General features: G+C 46.0%; 1 protein-coding gene across 7 annotated transcripts in view; it reads left to right on the top strand.

The window, feature by feature from the left end:
* Nucleotides 1-583: 583 nt before the first annotated feature.
* LIMK2 (LIM domain kinase 2) overlaps nucleotides 584-16,337 on the top strand; it is a 29,580-nt gene continuing 13,826 nt past the window's right edge. Inside the window, exons 1-4 of one of the 7 annotated variants that reach the window (XM_019621071.2) lie at nucleotides 9,209-9,495; nucleotides 10,221-10,348; nucleotides 10,776-11,065; nucleotides 15,590-15,725. In XM_019621071.2, the coding sequence (XP_019476616.1) occupies nucleotides 11,013-11,065; nucleotides 15,590-15,725 (189 nt within the window). In that variant the 5' untranslated portion in view covers nucleotides 9,209-9,495; nucleotides 10,221-10,348; nucleotides 10,776-11,012. Of the gene's footprint in view, nucleotides 1,662-6,330; nucleotides 7,165-9,208; nucleotides 9,496-10,186; nucleotides 10,349-10,391; nucleotides 11,066-15,589; nucleotides 15,726-16,337 lie in introns of those variants that run through there. The other 6 variants (XM_031555984.1, XM_031555983.1, XM_031555985.1 and 3 more) reach the window with 6 other exon arrangements.

Genomic DNA, 16,337 nt, shown 5'->3' with positions numbered 1-16,337 from the left:
TGCGAAACCGTAGCGGTGCCGCGTGGCGGTGCGCCGCGAGTTCCTCCGGCGGCGGCGGAGATCATCTGATCTCCGTGGGAGCGTAGCGGGGGGCTGCGCTTCGGCCGCTCGGACGTGACGGAGCTGCTGGCCGACCAAGCCCGCTACTGTACGGCGTCGGCACGGTTATGGCCAGCAGAGCGGACGTCTCGTTGACCTCTCGTGCCCTTGTCTCTTTCGGTTCTCCACTCCGCTTCAAATTCTCGCACTGCGGTGACTGCCGGGCTGCTGCTCCAGGCGTTCGGGTGCTGCATTGCGGGGCACGTCTGTTCCGTCAGGCACTCACAGTCACTGAGAGCTGAGTCCTGCTGTTACCCGCTGAGTGCAGAGCTATGCCTCGCTGACGCCTTGTGCTGCAGGCAGTAGCATCCTCTGAACTTAACACCCTAAAGAGGCTGTGGGTAAGGAAAGCACCGTCCCCATGGAAGAGGCATCCTTCCTAGCGCTGAGCTATCCATCCTCTGCAGCTTCCCTCCCTGGCAGCAGACAGCTGCTGTGATCGCAGGGCACTGAGGGCAGCTCCCTTCACTGGGAGCAGCCGCTCGGTCCGTGTAAGAGCTGTCTTACATAGCAGGGTGAAGCTGCAGAGGAAAGCCTCAGAAAGAAGGGGCAATCGCTGAGCAACCGCTGAGTTTTAACACTCTTCAGAAACTGGAAGTCTGTGGTTAGTGGTTTTCCTTCTCTAAGCGCAATTCTTTCCTTATGCATCTCTCCTGCAGTCAGCTTGCAGTAGCAGAAGGAAGCAGCATGATGTGTTCTTTGTGCCGTCCTGCACTCAGCCACATCCTCGGCTTTCTCTTGAATGCACCCAAACATCTGCTTGGATCTCAGATAGCATTTCTCTGTGCCAAATTAGTGCCGGAGTCTTTGTACTGTTGTTCTTTTTCCCAGCCTGTATGCATCCTGGCTGTCTCTGGGGCTTTATGACTTTCTGAACACTGCCAGTATTTTCTGAAAGGACAGCAGGCAGTGGCAGCTACTCCTCTTCCTAAGCCTGGCTCCAGTGCAGTGTTGGTTGCACAGTCTCTGCAGGAATATCCTTTTGAGTGTGTATTTCCTTCCTTGGTAGTCAAGTTGTTCTCCGCTGAATAAGGTTTGTCTTTTTTCCTGTTCTGGGAAATCCAATCACTTACCCAAAAGTGCAGAAATGTTATGTGCTGAGTCAGTGGCATGAGGGGAATGGTAACGTGCCTTCCTGGCGTAACGTGGCTGTAGGAATTGTCACACTTGGCCCATCGCCACCTGAAATCTCTGCTCCAAGGAGTAGTGCAGCTCTAACCGTGCCGTCCTCTGTGAAAAGTAATATTGTTTTCTTCTGCAGAATGTGGAGGAGCACGTGCTGATCTCAGGTCTGGAGGGAAAAAATGGGAGTTTAGGATATAAGAGTTCAATTTGGCAACCCTAAACATTGGGGCTACGGTATGCCTGGTGTAATTCAGGGCTGTTCTGTATCAGGGATGCAGCAGTCCTTGTTTTCTTTGATGTAAAATGGTTGTTGACGTCACCTTATTCCTGTATACAGGTGAAGAAGTCTGGAGATGCCTGGGATGTGGGGACCTCATTGCTGCTGGTCAGCGCCTCTATAGGACAGTTAATGAAGCTTGGCATGTTTCCTGTTTCCGGTAGGTGCAACTTTATAGCTTGTTCTGCTGGCTTGGAGAATGGTGGATGCAGCACCGGCGGTAACAGGAGGTTGGTCTCGAGGCCATGCCCTGCTGTTAGCTCTGTGTCTGACCTGCCCTGCAGCCTGTGCGGAGGCAGCATGCCGCTGGTCGCAGCCACGCTTCAGTACCCACAGCAGCCCTTTGGAACTGACCTTCAGTTCTGGCTGCAGTCTGATGCTGCCTGGCAAGGTGCTGCCATGCTGACGCACGCACATGTGGGAATACTGATAAAGTATAAATGGAGGCTCTGATTTGCTGCTGGTAGCAGAAGCCACACGTCTTTGTCTGCAGTTGCATTCCAAGATACTGCCCAGGCCACCTGAGCTCCCGTCGCTGTTTCCATATGTGGTAGGTGCAGGAGCAATATCAGGGTGTTGGGAAAGCTGCTGATTTGGCAGAGGGGGCTCTTGCCTTTCTTGCAAGTTCTCAGTCCAGTTTTCATACTCCAGAATAATATTTCTGAAGGGGCTTATGTTTGTCAGAGGAGCAGGAGCTTCTGTTGGCTTTTGGGTAGGAACAACTGTGTCTTGAATCTGGAGAAGTTAATGTTTTGGACCCTGTTAAAGCAAATAGAGGGTAAAGGAAGCCAAAGTGTGGCTTTGGAGGAATGTTTGCTGTGCCAAGACAGGCATCTGTCCCATTGTGTTTAATTTATTACTATAAAAAGACTTTGTTGAATTATTATGGTTATTGGTGTATTTTTTAAAAAAGCAAAGCATAGTAGGCTGCCAAAGCAACGCTAGCTCTGTTGACTTGGAAAATGTTGTTAGTTAGAATGCCTTGTTAATCACAGCTACTGCTCCATATCGCTGCAAATCCCAGTCTTTCTGGTCTGAGTATTCGTGTTCAGCTATGTTGTGTCAGCTTCACTGAGCCCTGTTTTTCTCTTCTCTCTAACAAGCTGGTGTCCTGTTGTGGAGCTTCCCTAGATTCTCCCAATTAGCCAAACTCCAATTTGTGTGCAAGTCTTTCTTCTATGCCTTCTATTCTACTATTTCTGATGCAGGTCCTGATTTGTAAATTCCTGGGTGCTTCTTGTTGAGGTGAATGACACCTGAGCTGGAGGCAAACCCTGCCCTTAATGGCACCAAACAGAGAATGTTATACTGTAGTTTGTATTGTAGAATGGAAGTCTTTTTTTTTTTTTTCCTTCCTATTGGTTTTCCATAGAAATGAAGATAACAGCTTTTCTCCTGAAATGTACAGTAACTTGCTGATGCTCTTTCAGTCATTACTTTTGGCTGCTGTGCTGCCCAGCTCAGAGGCCGTGCTGAGTGAACAATTGGAACCTGCACCAGAGGAAGCTGCCCTTCCCTTTTTCCTCGTTCCAGGCTAGCGCCGTTCATGCAAACACATTCCCAGTTTGCACACTGTTCTCCTTTCTCTTCTGTTATCCCTAAGCCATGCTGGGCTGCAGTCTTGTGCTTGATATCCCAAAGCCAAACTTTAAAAAGCCTCTAATGGTAGGAGCCTTTGGCAGCTGGTAGCTGTGAGTTCCGGCAGCTCTTGTGGAGTGTTTTTTACAGTCTTCCTGTGGATTAGCTGCGTCTCTGGCCTGGCACATGATTTCTCTAATGCTGATTGGCATTGATTCAGTCTCGTTAGCTCTGTTAAGCTCGTTAGCTTGGTCAGGCAAGGCTGCTGATCATGCTTGGCACCGGCGGTAGCTGACGTACATGCGTGTCTCTGAGGATTTAAGTTTTTTGTCACTTCCCTCCTTCCTCAAGCTGCGTGTACAGGAGCTTTGTCTCTGAAACTTGTGTTTTCTCTGGTGTGGCTCGGAGGGACAAGCAAATCCCTATTCATATATCTTGGATATTTTACATTGTTCTTTGGCCAGCTGATCCATAGGCTTGAATCTGTTGGGTTAGAGCTGCCCGTGGAGTCTTCCTTTAGCTGTTTCTGACACAATCTCTGTTGTGAATTAACTCTGAATGTGCTTTTTTTTGCCTCTGTAATCTGTTGAGTTAGCATCCATTTCAAAGGTCATTTTTTTTAATTGATAAGTGACTTGCTTGGATTTGGAACATATATTGCACAAGAATTCAAACTTAGATAAGGAAATACAGAGGTGACATGCTGTCTTTTTCCTAGATCTGGATCACTTTTACGGAAGGGAATTGTTGGAAGAAGAATGTGTGTTTGTTTTTTACTACCTAGACATGCTGTTCTTTTAGCTTTTAGTCCATTCTGTCCATATTACAAAATAGAAGGTACTGCCTCATATACATAAAATATCAACACCTGGGGTTTTGATGTCCGTTGTTTTGTTGATTACCCCCCCCTTCCCTCCATCTCCCCACAGACAAAGACAGTATTAAATACAATTCCTTCTTTTTATAGGGATGTTGCACATTTACACACCTGAGGGATGGGATGTCATCCAGAGAGACTTAGACAGGTTGAGCAGTGGGCTCAGGTGAACCTTGTAAGGTTCAACAAATCCAAGTCTTGCACCTGGGTCGTGGCAGCCCTGCTATCAGTACAAGCCAGGGGGTGTAAGGATGGAGTACAGCCCTGCCAAAAGAGGACTTGGGGATACTGGTGGATGGCAGCTGGATGTAAGCTAGCAAAGCCCTCAGCCCAGAATGCCAACCAGATGATGGGTTGCATCTAAAGAAGCACAACCAACAGGACAAGGAGGGGATCTGCCCCTCTGCTCTGTGCTGTGAGACCTCACCTGGACTGCTGCGTCCAGATGTGGGGTCCTCAGTACAGGAGAGACATGGACCTGTTGGGGTGCATCCAGGGGAGGGCCACAAAAATGCTCCAAGGGATGGAAAACCTCCCTGTGAGAACAGGCTGAGCTGGGACTGTGCAGCATGGAGAGGAGAAGACTCTGGGGAGAGCTAAGAGCAGCCTTCAGTATCTAAAGGGGGTCTATAAGAAAGAAGGGGACAGACTCTTCAGCAGGGTCTGTGTCTTGTGTGTCTTGATGGGACAAGAGGAAATGGTTTCAAACAAAAAGAGGAGAGATTTAGATTGGATATAAGGAAGAAGTTGTTTACAATGGGGTGGTGAGGCACTGCTCAGGGCGCCCAGAGAGGTGGCGGTGCCCCATCCCTGCAGACACCCACAGTCAGGGGATGGGGCTGTGAGCCCTCCTGGAGCTGTGGGTGTCCCTGGGCACTGCAGGGGGGTTGGACTGGATGGCTTTTAAGGATCCCTTCCAACTCAAACCATTTTGTGATTCTGTTTGAATCTGAGTAGGATGGGATGAGAAGACTCATATGCGCAGTTTTGTTATGGACGCAGTATTAGTGGAAAATATAGTATTGATTATTTGAAAACTACAGATTCAGATCAAGTCTGCTGGATACATTCAAGTGGAAAATGCTTTTGGATTCAGATGAAGGAAGTTATTGAGAATGGTGGTAGGAATCCCTGCTGTAGCAGAGTGCTTAAGAACCTTTTAGGAAGGAAGACGGCTGAGGTTAAGTTCCTTCCGAACTGAAATAACAGAGGATGTATATTATTATGGTCTATAAAATGAATTTAATTTAAGTAGCCAAGCAACGCAGGCTTGCTGCAGAAATCTCAAACAAAAGCCAAACCCTCCACGTTAGAGAAAAAATGTTCAAAGTGTATCTTCAAAATACTCAAGTCTATCAAATGTGATGGATTTCTAAAGATTTGAGTTTCAGATTTAAATACAGACTATTTAGTTTATATCCCCAAACAAAAAAATTAGAAGCTGAAAATCATCAGGAGCTTGCAGAATGGAGTCCTGATTCTGGAAGAGGAAAGGAAAACACAGGGAATTTTGTATTGATCCAAACTTTTTTCATTAGTTGGCCTAAAGAACCGAGGGACTGAAGATGAGGATGACCATAAACCATTAATTCAGCTTGGGCCAATATTTCCATTTTGCTGAATACAGCAGACTTTTATGCGTATGCAGTGCAGCTTGATCTGGAGAGAACTACTGATGGCTTTATGAATTAGTTTTAAAAATGATATTATAAAATAGTTAATGCCAAGTTAGCAGTATAAACGGTTGATTTAAAAAGTGCAAGCTTTTGATATCCGAGTATACATTAAATCTTTTCATGTTGATGGGGAGTTACGTCATTATATGTAACCAATTTTAAGTAGCAAATTGACTTTCCAGTGTAATATATTGGCTACAATTAAATACAGTCTTGAAATCCAGAAGAAACCGCTTACACTTGTTAATATAATAGTAACATGAAGTCTAAACTAATAAAATTTGTTTAAATCACACTATAAACTGATGTATTATTTAAAGTTAATTCATATGACAGATTGTTTTTGTACTCAAGTGCTTGCACTCTTCTCTTTTTTTAATTAAACTTTCCTGTTACCCTTTACTGGATCTAGAAGCTACTGCAAAGTGCTGTAAGCTCCAGCAGGCTTTCCTTTAAACAGGAACTTGAAAACACAGAGCAGTTTTGGCAGAGTGCAGATCTGGCTCTGTCTCCTTTGGGTATTCTGAAGCGAATGTGAAACAAATTACCTTTCTGCCCATTTCTCAGCAGACGTTGAAAGGAGGTTCTTCCCGGAATCCCTCGCTGCTGCCCGTGGTGTTGGTCTGCAGCATGACAAGTGTCTGCTATTGGAGCACGGGGCTGGATTCACCGTTCTGCGTGCTGAGGGGTGCCCGAGTCCCAGCTACAGAGGAGAAGGAGACCCACAGTTCATTTGCAAATTCTAGTGATTTGATTTTCTTATAGAGGCATCTATTTTTTTTTTCTATACTGAACAGTATTTTGTGTATGCTTAGGAATATTTTTGCTCAGCAAAACTTAATGAATCACCTTGATTCTTTTTACATTTGGGGGTGCAGGAAGGCAAACCTGGCAGTCTTGCATGTGTAATTTCTTATGTGTAGTAGTTGAGTATCTTACAGGGGTTGAAGGATAAACTAGATGTCTTCTGAGGGTATTTCCTGGATCTTTTTCCTGTGGCTCTTAGAATACCTTCTAAACTTACCCTTCTGTTTGAAGCAATACATACAGCTTAGGAATGATCACAAAACTGGTCAGCTAATGGGTCACCAGGCAGTGTGCTGTCACTGCAGCTTGTCAATCTCTCAGGCTACATCTACTAGCTCTTCACTGTCCTTAATGTTACAATTTGTCTGTCTTTAGAAATCTGGCTGCCATTTGAATCCATTTCTTCTAGTTGTGTTCACAATGGATGTGGAAAGCAAGCTTTTTAACCCCCCTTCTGTTCTTCAAGTAACCTTTTCCTGTTTGCAAGCAGCAGTCATGTCTCTTGTCAGTCTTGGCTAGGCTGAGCTGAAGAAGCCCTGGATCTAGTTCTTTTTCATAGGCTGTGTATAGACTTCAGTATAGCTCTCTTGGTTCAAGTTGTTTGGCACGGGCCTTCACTTTCTGAGAGCTGCTTCCTCCCCACAGACAACTGGACAAAGAGATGTGCAGTGACAGGATGTGAAGCTGAAATGTACAGATGTTGGCAGATAAAGATGTAAGCACAGGTATGTTCAAGATGCATTTGAAAGGAGGTGGTGTTTGCTACTTTAAATCTTCCTTCAACTCTTCCAGCTGTGAACGCAGTCAGGTTTTCTACGCATACCAGGTGAATTTGGGGGCAGTAACAATGCATGTGAAATACGACAGGAACAGCAAAAGAGGGATCTTCCTGGTCCTTCTGTAGTTTCTGAGAATTTCATAAAGCTATTAGAGCCTCAGAGGTGACAGCTCCTCTCCACTAATCCTGCAGGCCCCTGGGAATGCCTCTTTAATGACGACTCCATCAGCTTTGAAATAGAGCAGCTCGCTATCAGATGTTGGGAGGAATAGTTGCTAAGTGCCTGTTTGCACACGGGTTGCCACAACTGCTCAGGAATTTAAAAATCCAAAGGAATTGAGTAACACTTCACAGGTGCAAGTGGTCACATTCCTCAGGTGAATCTTAACTGCTATTGGAGACATGGATGACAGCCCTTTGTATCTAGGGGAGCTGGAAGTTCCAGTCTGAGCTTTTTAGTTAACTTGTGCAGCTTGTGCTTTAGGAGGCTGTTATCAGAGAATGTAATATCAGTGTAATTACAGTTACTCACACAGACCAGTATGTGCCAGGCTTTCCACATGAGTGAGATGGGATCCTTCCCCCAAAGAGTTCAGCAGTCTGCACAGACAAAGCAGCAAGCTAGGAAGCAAGTAAAGATGCTGTGTGCCAGTCCTGCTGCCACCAGTTACATGTTGTCATCATTTACAGATCAGAAGTTGCTGCTTCTGAAATTATGTATGATCTATGAAGTTTCAAGGAGTCTCAGTTTCTTTGGTTTGCTTCTCAGGCTGTAGGTATTTAGTAGGTCTGCAGCCATTAGGTACGTATGGGGGATACATGGGCTCTCCATCTTACAGTGGTGTTGGATACTGAAAGGCATTACTGTCTGAAGTTCTGCTGCTGTTGAGAGCTGAGGTGCAGTAGCCAAGATGAGCTTCACTTCTCTGTTTGTTTTGGTTTGCTGAAGAGCTGTGTGCAAGAGCTTTCACTCAGCAGTGTGTGCGTAGCAAGTGGTGTTTGTTTCATACCTGATGTCAGGAGCTTGACTCTGTCTTTCAACACCAGTGAAGCCTGTGTTAGGTGTAAGTGCCTTGGAAATACAATGAGGTGTTAGGATTGTATTGATGAATTTGGAATGCCTCCAAACTGCACCCATGCTGAAACAAAGACCTGCTGCAGCCTCTTTTTAGGCATCAAGTGGTGCCTTTTCCCCAGCTTACACCAGTCCACACACATACTGAAGTGCCTGTCTGTGCCAGGGTAAATCTGTGTATCCTAGGGCTGGAAGATAGGCTGAGCACTGCATCTGTCTGTAGATATGCTATTGGACAGAATAAACTGTAGTAAACAAGGTGTCTAGCTATGCAACCAAACCTTTCTGCTTAAAGTTCTTAATCACTTGAATATCACAAAGCTATGATGCATTTTTCTGGGAACAGAGCTGTAAAATCTATGGTGTTTTGCAGCTCAGTTTGCATGTTGAGTCATTGTTGAAGCTTTTCACGTGTTCCCTTCACTTGCCAGCTGTAATGTTCAAGCTTATATCTCTGGCAAAAATCACTGTGCAATTCCACAGCACGGGAAGAAAAGCAGCCCCTGTTGTGCAGTAGAGATACTGTGTCAGCATTTGCAAGAGAGAAATACAGATACTTGACCTCAGATTGTTTAAAAATAAATTTGCTTTGGTGCATGTTGGTGTTTAGAGATGGTATCGGTAAAATTACACAGAAAAGGTCCCCTCCACCTGCTCATCAACATTCTTGAAGTGCAGTCATTCTGGCAGGAATTCAGATCTAGAATGAATGAATAGTTTAACACCTTTTCCAGAGCCCTATTATCAGGGCTGTTGCGTTCTCAAATAGGTCATACAGACAAAAGCAAGAAGTAAGAAGAGAATTCTGCACAGGACATGGAAAGTTACTGACTGCTGCTGGGGCTCGCTGCTAAAGTAAAATCATTTTGATAAGATGTTTCCTGTTTAAAATAGGCATTTGGACTACGTGTCCTTTGGCTTTAAGGAAGTCTTAGACAAAATCCTTTCCCAGTTGCTTAGCTGTCTGGGTGGCTTTTATTACTTTGAAGTTAGGCTTTATCTACTGGCTTCATTCACAGACTAGCTGGCTGCTTATCACATCTGTGGATCAGAACTTCAAAGGTTTGTCTGTAAGGTTGGGATTTATGAGGTCACGTGGAATCCCCCTTGGAGGGAGTTCAGCCCACGGTAGCAGTTCTGTGGGGAAAAGCCTTTGTCTGTAGGTGATACTGCGGCAAGGAGGGGCTCTGCGATGCACCGGAGGTATGTGTGTGTTGTGGGGTGGTGCTGATAGCCAGGGGAGAGCTGGGTTGTGAGCACTGGTCCATTTACAGCACGCAACGTATAGAGAATGTGGGAGACCAGAGCGCATTCCTAGACACAGACTCACCGTGTTGCTGCTTCCAGTAGAGCTGTGTGAAATGTCAGAAGGAATTAGATCCGTGCTGGAGCTGACAGCCTCACTGGGCTCTGCAGCACTTTGCTGTGCTTTTACAGCCAGCCTTAGAAACTGCACCGAATGAGGGAAAAGGGAGAAAATTATATGTGTGTTTATTATTATTTTCATGAAGATGGCTGTTTAAGAAAGAAGGGGGGGAAAATGCTGCCTGGCTTTCTGCTTACTTCAATAGCAAGCAACAGCTGTCAAATCTGTAGCCAAGGCTCAGTCCCCAAGCATCCATCGGACAATATGCCAACAGAGGTGAGCATCTCCAGTAAAAGCACATCTGAGTAGTGTTGCCTCTGGAACATACGTGATTTTCAGGCTGCGTTCAGGCATGCCAGGCTTTGCTGACTGTACAGAAATGGGAGGGCTCGGTGTAGCAGCATACATTTGTTGCATCTCAGTTTCTTGCTATCAGTTTTAGCTGATTTGGCCACTGGGGATCACGCTTGGCTTCAGAGCAAGCAAAGTGATGTAACTACATGTGCTGCAAGTAGGAGAGAGTACTGCCTGTGCTGATTTATACCTCTCAACTTCCTTCCAGGAGATGCAGATTAGGTTAAGTGATTGAATGATCTCTGTGTTGAAAGTGTTGGAAGAAAAGTTACTTTTCCTTGGATGAAGCACCCTGGGAAGTTACTTTCTGCAAGAGGATGACCAAACAGACTGAAGGTGCTGTGAAGGCAGTATATCTCAGCTCACTGTATGGGATTTAGGGAAGTATGTAGTAAACATTAATCTGAAGGGGATTGGCTAGCTGTCTTCCTTAGTCTCAGCCTTCCTTGATTTGTCATCAGAAAGTGGCACTGCTGCAAAGAGTGGCTTCAGGTTAATGACTTGGCAAAAGCGACCCTCATTCAGCACTTACTAATGCAGCCCCCTTTGGATCAAAGCTCCACCCACGCCTTGCAGAGAAGTAGAGCTTATTCAGCCTCTGCAGCCACACGCTGTCCTCCTGCAATGGCTCCTCCCCTCCCACCGTTGGGTGGATCCAGAGAAGGGAAAACTTGACAATAGTTAGCAAGCAGCAGAGCTTGGAAGAACTATTGCAGAAGCATGTCTAACTAGGCTGGGTAGCAGTCATTCTATCCTCCCCAAGGGTGCCGGTGCTGCTGAGTGCAGGAGAGGATGGTTTCAGCCATGGGAGCCAGGAAAAATCTGAGAAGAAATGAGCAGACGAGAGACCTGGCATTCCTTGGGCAGCTTGAAAGAGAGGTGAGGTGTCTGAATCAGCGCAAGATTAAATGAGCACTGGCTGCTGCCATGTTGGCAGAACAGAGCCGTTCAGAGGCAGTTGGACAAGTTTGTGGCTGAGCCGGTTTATCCACTGTTGAAGATGGGAAGTTACTTGTCAGCCCCTGCTTACTTCGCTCCCAAGGATCCCTTTCGGTAAGTCTTGCATGGGATTAGCAGTTGATCTTCAAGCTGTCATTTCACCCCTGTAACACCATCCTAAGCAGTTAGCATGTGAGATGCAAAGAGTGAGGTCCGGGCTCGTGTGCAGGGAACAGCTGGCCTCAACTCAAGGTGCTTTGAGGAGAGGTGCTGCTTACCAGCCTCCCTACTTGCTCTGCGAGGAGAGGCACCAGTGTTGCAGAGCAGTGTCTGTGTAGCCCAGGCAGGGAGAGTGCTTTACAGAGGGGCAATACACGCTGCTTTACCCCGGGCCCCTGTGCTTTACTCCACTGCCAGAGAAATGAGATTACTGTGGCTGCTGCTACTTGCATCTCTTCCAGTGCTGCTTTACTGGGGCACAGTATGGGCTGAGGGAGTGCCACATGCTGCTGTGGAGTTCAAGGAGATGATGTAATCCGCAGTGAGGCAATCCATAATCTTGTTTGAGAAAGAAATAAAGTACCTTGCAGGTAACGAGGGACTTGCCACACACTTCACTTAAGTGGAAATGATTCTTGTCCCGTGATATTTTGGTTTGTATTAACAACCATTTTTGGCTCGGTCAAACAAGTGAGGCTTGAGAAAGGCTACAGAATAAGGCTTTGATTGCATTACATCTCCATGGTGAAAGCTGTTAGCGGGGCTGAGTGCAGCCAGGATGGTGACTGACACTAATGTGCTGATAAGGTGAATAAATGGGGGCTGGCAGTTCCATTGTCTCTCTCCTGTCCCCTCTGCCTGGATTTGCACATTATTGATTCTGTTCCTACAAACACTGGTGCACTGATTTGGAGGTGGGTAGCCTTTTGTTAGCACAGAGTAGGGTAGGAATAAATACTGCTGTGCAATGGCTAAACTTCAGTAGCAACTTTCTGAGAAAGCATCCTCTTTCAGAAGTCAGGTGAGCAGCCACTCATTATTTGTACTGCAGAGAGAGCATCATGCTAAGCCGTAGGTACACCCACTAAGTGGCATGAAAATAGCTTTGCATAGTCAGAGCTTAAATGTTATGTACCTAGTCTGTGTTTTGTCGCATCTGTGCTTCTTTGGCCAGCATCTTAGAGCCAGAGCACACACTTGTGCTGGGCCCAGCTGAGAAGCCTTTGGGTTTGCTGCAGGTTGGAGCTGTGCAGCCTGTCCGCAGCCTGTCCTCTTCCCCTCTGCCTGCAGAATTGGAACCGCAGTCCTTTGGAGCCTAGCAGTAACTGATCCAGCCTGACAGTGTGTGGGGGGTAGATTTTATTAATGAGCCCTTCTCAAAGGGATCATCTCTTCAGTGCCAGGGAAGTCTTTGCTTCCATGAGGGTATTGGCTTTCGTTTAGATGTAAAAGAGATGTCCCATGGATTGAATCTCCATCTCGCTGAAAACCAGGCCGGGTACGTGGTGCCACTTGATCTTCCCACTGCCCCCCACAAACCCAAGCAGCCATCAAGCACCGATTTGTGAACTCTTGCTGCAGCATTACATTCTCAGGGTCTCGTTCTAGGTGCTGACAGGGCTCCTGGAGGATGACTACAGGAGGCAGATTAAATTATTCTTAATTACTAAGGATGTGAAGTGAAGATTCACTGTATAATAAGAGCTCTGCAGATCTGAAAGTGGCGGCTAGTGTGCAAGAGGAGCCACATCAAACATGGCTGCTAGCAGTCCTCCAAAAAATGTGGTTACCATGCTTGGCTACTATGCCATAAGAATAGCAAATCATGGATTAGCTGCTTGTAATCTAAAAGAGAAGTAAGAAGTCTTTTCTTTTGATTGCAGTGACTGGCAAAGATGAGCTTGTTTACTTTCTCTAAAGGTAACTGAATTCCTTTTTCAGCAGATGTGAGGACAAGCAATGGCAGTGTTGTAACACTGCGTGCTCCAGTGAGGTGGGAAAGGAAGGAGACAATGCTTCTACCTTCTGTGATAAAGACCTGACGTGTCTCTTCAATGAAAGTCATGTGGAACATTCATGTGATGTCTTTATCATCTGGGTAAAGGCACTGAAACAGTTCTTATAACTATACCTGTGTGGTGTCAGCCCTCAACACCTGACAAATCTAATGCCTTTCTAAGTGATAGTGAGGGATGAAACAGCCGGTTAGAGCCATTACCAGCACCTAGCTTTTCTGGGGCTGGTTGCTTTGTTCCTGTTGCCTCATTGCCCAGGGTGGGGTGCTGAGCCTTGAGCTGCAAACTTGTCCTGTCCAGATTTGTTTAATTGCATAGCAAAGAACTGACTGCTTGCTGGCTCCACCCCCTCACCTTCATTTTGCTATGGGTTTGTTGCAAATTAAATACCAATGCTTGTTTCCAGATGGAAGCAAAAAGGTGCTGCAAGGTTGGAATCAGTAAGGAAGCAGGGGGAAGGCAAAGGGAGGACAAATGTATGTGATCTTCTGCAGCCTGTCTGAAGCAACTGCAGTTGTGTTGTTTTTGTAGAAACTTCAAGTTTCTTAAGTAGAAAAAGATGTGGTTGAAGTTGGAGAAGGGGGTAAAGAAGTTTAAGGAGGTATTGTGCTTAAAAGCAAATAAAATAGCCCACCTGCTTGGGGAGAACTTGGACAGAAAGGTGGTTCTTGAAGTCCTGGTAGAGCAGTCCCCAATCTGCAGTGTTGCTGTCTGCATCCCAGGTGCAGGTCTGGTCACAGCTCCCTGTTTGAAGATGTAATCATGCTCTGAGCATGCACTGGTACAGGCATGCACGCAGAAGTCAGGTAAGTCTGAGGGATCCATGCTGAGCCAGATGTTCCTGCCACAGGGTGATAGGAATCTTTGCTGTTGGTCTCCACTTGTTCTTTCTCCCTCCCACTCACCTACTTGATCATTCAGCTTGGGGTATTTACTGCAAGCAAAGCCAAGGACTAGTGGTTGAAGGCAAAATGCATCACAGGGCCCTCTAGGTCTCTTGCATACCATGAGCAGGGTGTAACCCTTACAGTGCCCCAAGGCTTGGGCTATAATAATTCAAGTAGTAAGGTGGAGTTACTGCTCCCCCTGCTCAGAAGTTAACAGGGGTTGTTGCACGTGCTGGAGCCCTTTCCCATCACAGAAGGAGGGGAAACAGTATTTGGAGCTCCTCAGCTAGGAGAACAGTATAAAGCAAAGGAGCAGCTTTCCTGAGGGCAGGGTATGGCAATAAGTACTGAGGTGTGTTTTCCCCTAAAACTGTAGGCTACTTACAGGCAGCTTCATCTTGTTGCTTGGCAGTCTCTTGAGACAGAGTAAAGAACTCTGGTTGGAGTTGGTTCCATGTTGGATCACAACCGGCGTCTCATATCAGTACGCTCATTACATGTTGGTGGAGTTTACAAGGAATGTCTTTGGCACAAATGAGCTTTTAGAAAGCTTGTGAAAGGTGAGGCCAGCAGTAGCTCTCTTCTTAGACTGGAAGCATGTGAAATGTGTACCTCCACTGCCACACACTGCCTTTAATGCACTTGGTGCTGTAGAGAGCCCTGCTGCGCAGGAGGGCACACTCACACCTCCCTTGGGGTTCCCCTCCAGTACATTAACAGAGCTACTTATTGAGGCAGGAGAAGAAATTCCTCCTCCAGCCTTTGGGAAAACACTGTGCTGATAAAGGCATCAAGGTGTTGCCTAAAACCAAGTAATGGTCACTAACCTGCCTTGGGTTCTGTGCTCAGAAACAGCCAGTGCCAGGCTGTTTTCCTTTTAAAGTCTGAGAACGTGCTGCCCAGGGCTAATGGAATAATCTTCAGTGGTGCAACTGCTGAGGGAGTGTAGTCCTGTCTGTGGACTTATCTCTTCATTAAGTCACACCTCTGTGCTGCAGAAGTTAAATTCCTTTACCCAGCGTGTCCTGCTGAGACAGGATTATTTGGTGCTCAGGAAGCCTGAAGATCTGGGTTCTGCTTCTGATTTGCTGAAATGATATCTGCAACAGAATTGCTGCATCTCTTTCCTTGTTGGAGGGTTTTGTTTGTCTATTAGCTTTTTGCAGATAAAGGATGAATAACGATTGTTTCTTGAAATGGCAGCTTTTGAGAAAGGGTGGTCTGTGGAGGATTAGAGGGGCTTTCCACAAAGCTTGGTGTGAAATTGGTTTTGTATTGCATAGGGAAGTGGATCCTACCTCCATTTCCTAAAGTAGCCAAGGAGAGAGGTGCTCTGGTAGAAGGCTCGGTGCTATAGAAACACTGTGTAGAAACACAGCAGAGCTGTCTGTGTGCCTGGCAACTGCACACTCAGAGGGAGAGGGCAGTATTATCTTTAATGCAGAATGCATAAGCCAACTGATGTCTTCTAAGAAGTGAATGGAATTTGTTTGAAACTTTGGAAGCCTGCCTTTTGCTTTGTATTGGTTGATACCACCTCTCCTTACAAAACCATGGTGTTGGTACAAATCCTCAGCTGGAAATGCATTGTCAAATGGGGGGATTTAGTGTGCCAGTAACCAGAACAGCCAGTGGTGAGCTGCTGCTGAGCACCTGTTTTCTCCATGCAGGGGAATGTTTTCCATTGCTCTGTGACTCATTGCTAACAGGAACTGTGCTCTTTTGTTTCCTTCAAGGTGTTCTGAATGCCAGGATCCCCTCACTAACTGGTACTATGAGAAAGATGGGAAGCTGTATTGCCACAAAGACTACTGGGGGAAGTTTGGGGAATCTTGCCATGGCTGCTCTCTGCTGATGACTGGACCTGTGATGGTAAGGACTCTGCTATACCTGCAGAGTGAGTTGTCCTCACTATGCAAACAACCAAATAAACTGAAAGTGATAGTTCTCTTGCTACTCAGCTTTTGTATCAGACATCTACAATGAGGCTTATCAACATTCATTTTTAACAAGAGTGACTTAAAGGAGAGAGTAGTGAGGATCTGAAGCATATGAACAAAGAGGAAGAAGTTGTTGAAATGTACAAGAATGAGAAATAGAAGGATGAGTAATGGGATGCCAGTTTCTGTAGCACAGAGCACCAGTGTCCGTGGGGTAGTTTTCCACTGCAGTGCAAAGTCAGACCTCTCAGCTCAGGATAAGCAGCAGTTCTGGCTTTGGGGAAGATTGCCACCTGGACTACAGTGCAAGTGAGTTTCAGGTCCGTACTGTCTTGAAATGCTGTTAGTCCTGCTTGGTTTAAAACACTGAACTACGCCTTCACAATATAGGGTTCCACTGCTTGCTGCAGCCTTGCAAATATGTAACCTCTAAAAATGTCAAGAATGAAATATATCCATTATTTTTCAAAAGCCTCAATAAAAAACTCAATAGTAGTACTGAAACAGTTTCTTATTGCCTGTTGAAGTCTTTGCAAAATATGGT

Source organism: Meleagris gallopavo, chromosome 17, assembly GCF_000146605.3.
Source record: "Meleagris gallopavo isolate NT-WF06-2002-E0010 breed Aviagen turkey brand Nicholas breeding stock chromosome 17, Turkey_5.1, whole genome shotgun sequence".
In the NCBI taxonomy this organism is placed as follows: Eukaryota; Metazoa; Chordata; class Aves; order Galliformes; family Phasianidae; genus Meleagris; species Meleagris gallopavo.
Note: the sequence above shows the minus strand (reverse complement) of the source record. Positions and strands in the feature narration are given on the sequence as shown.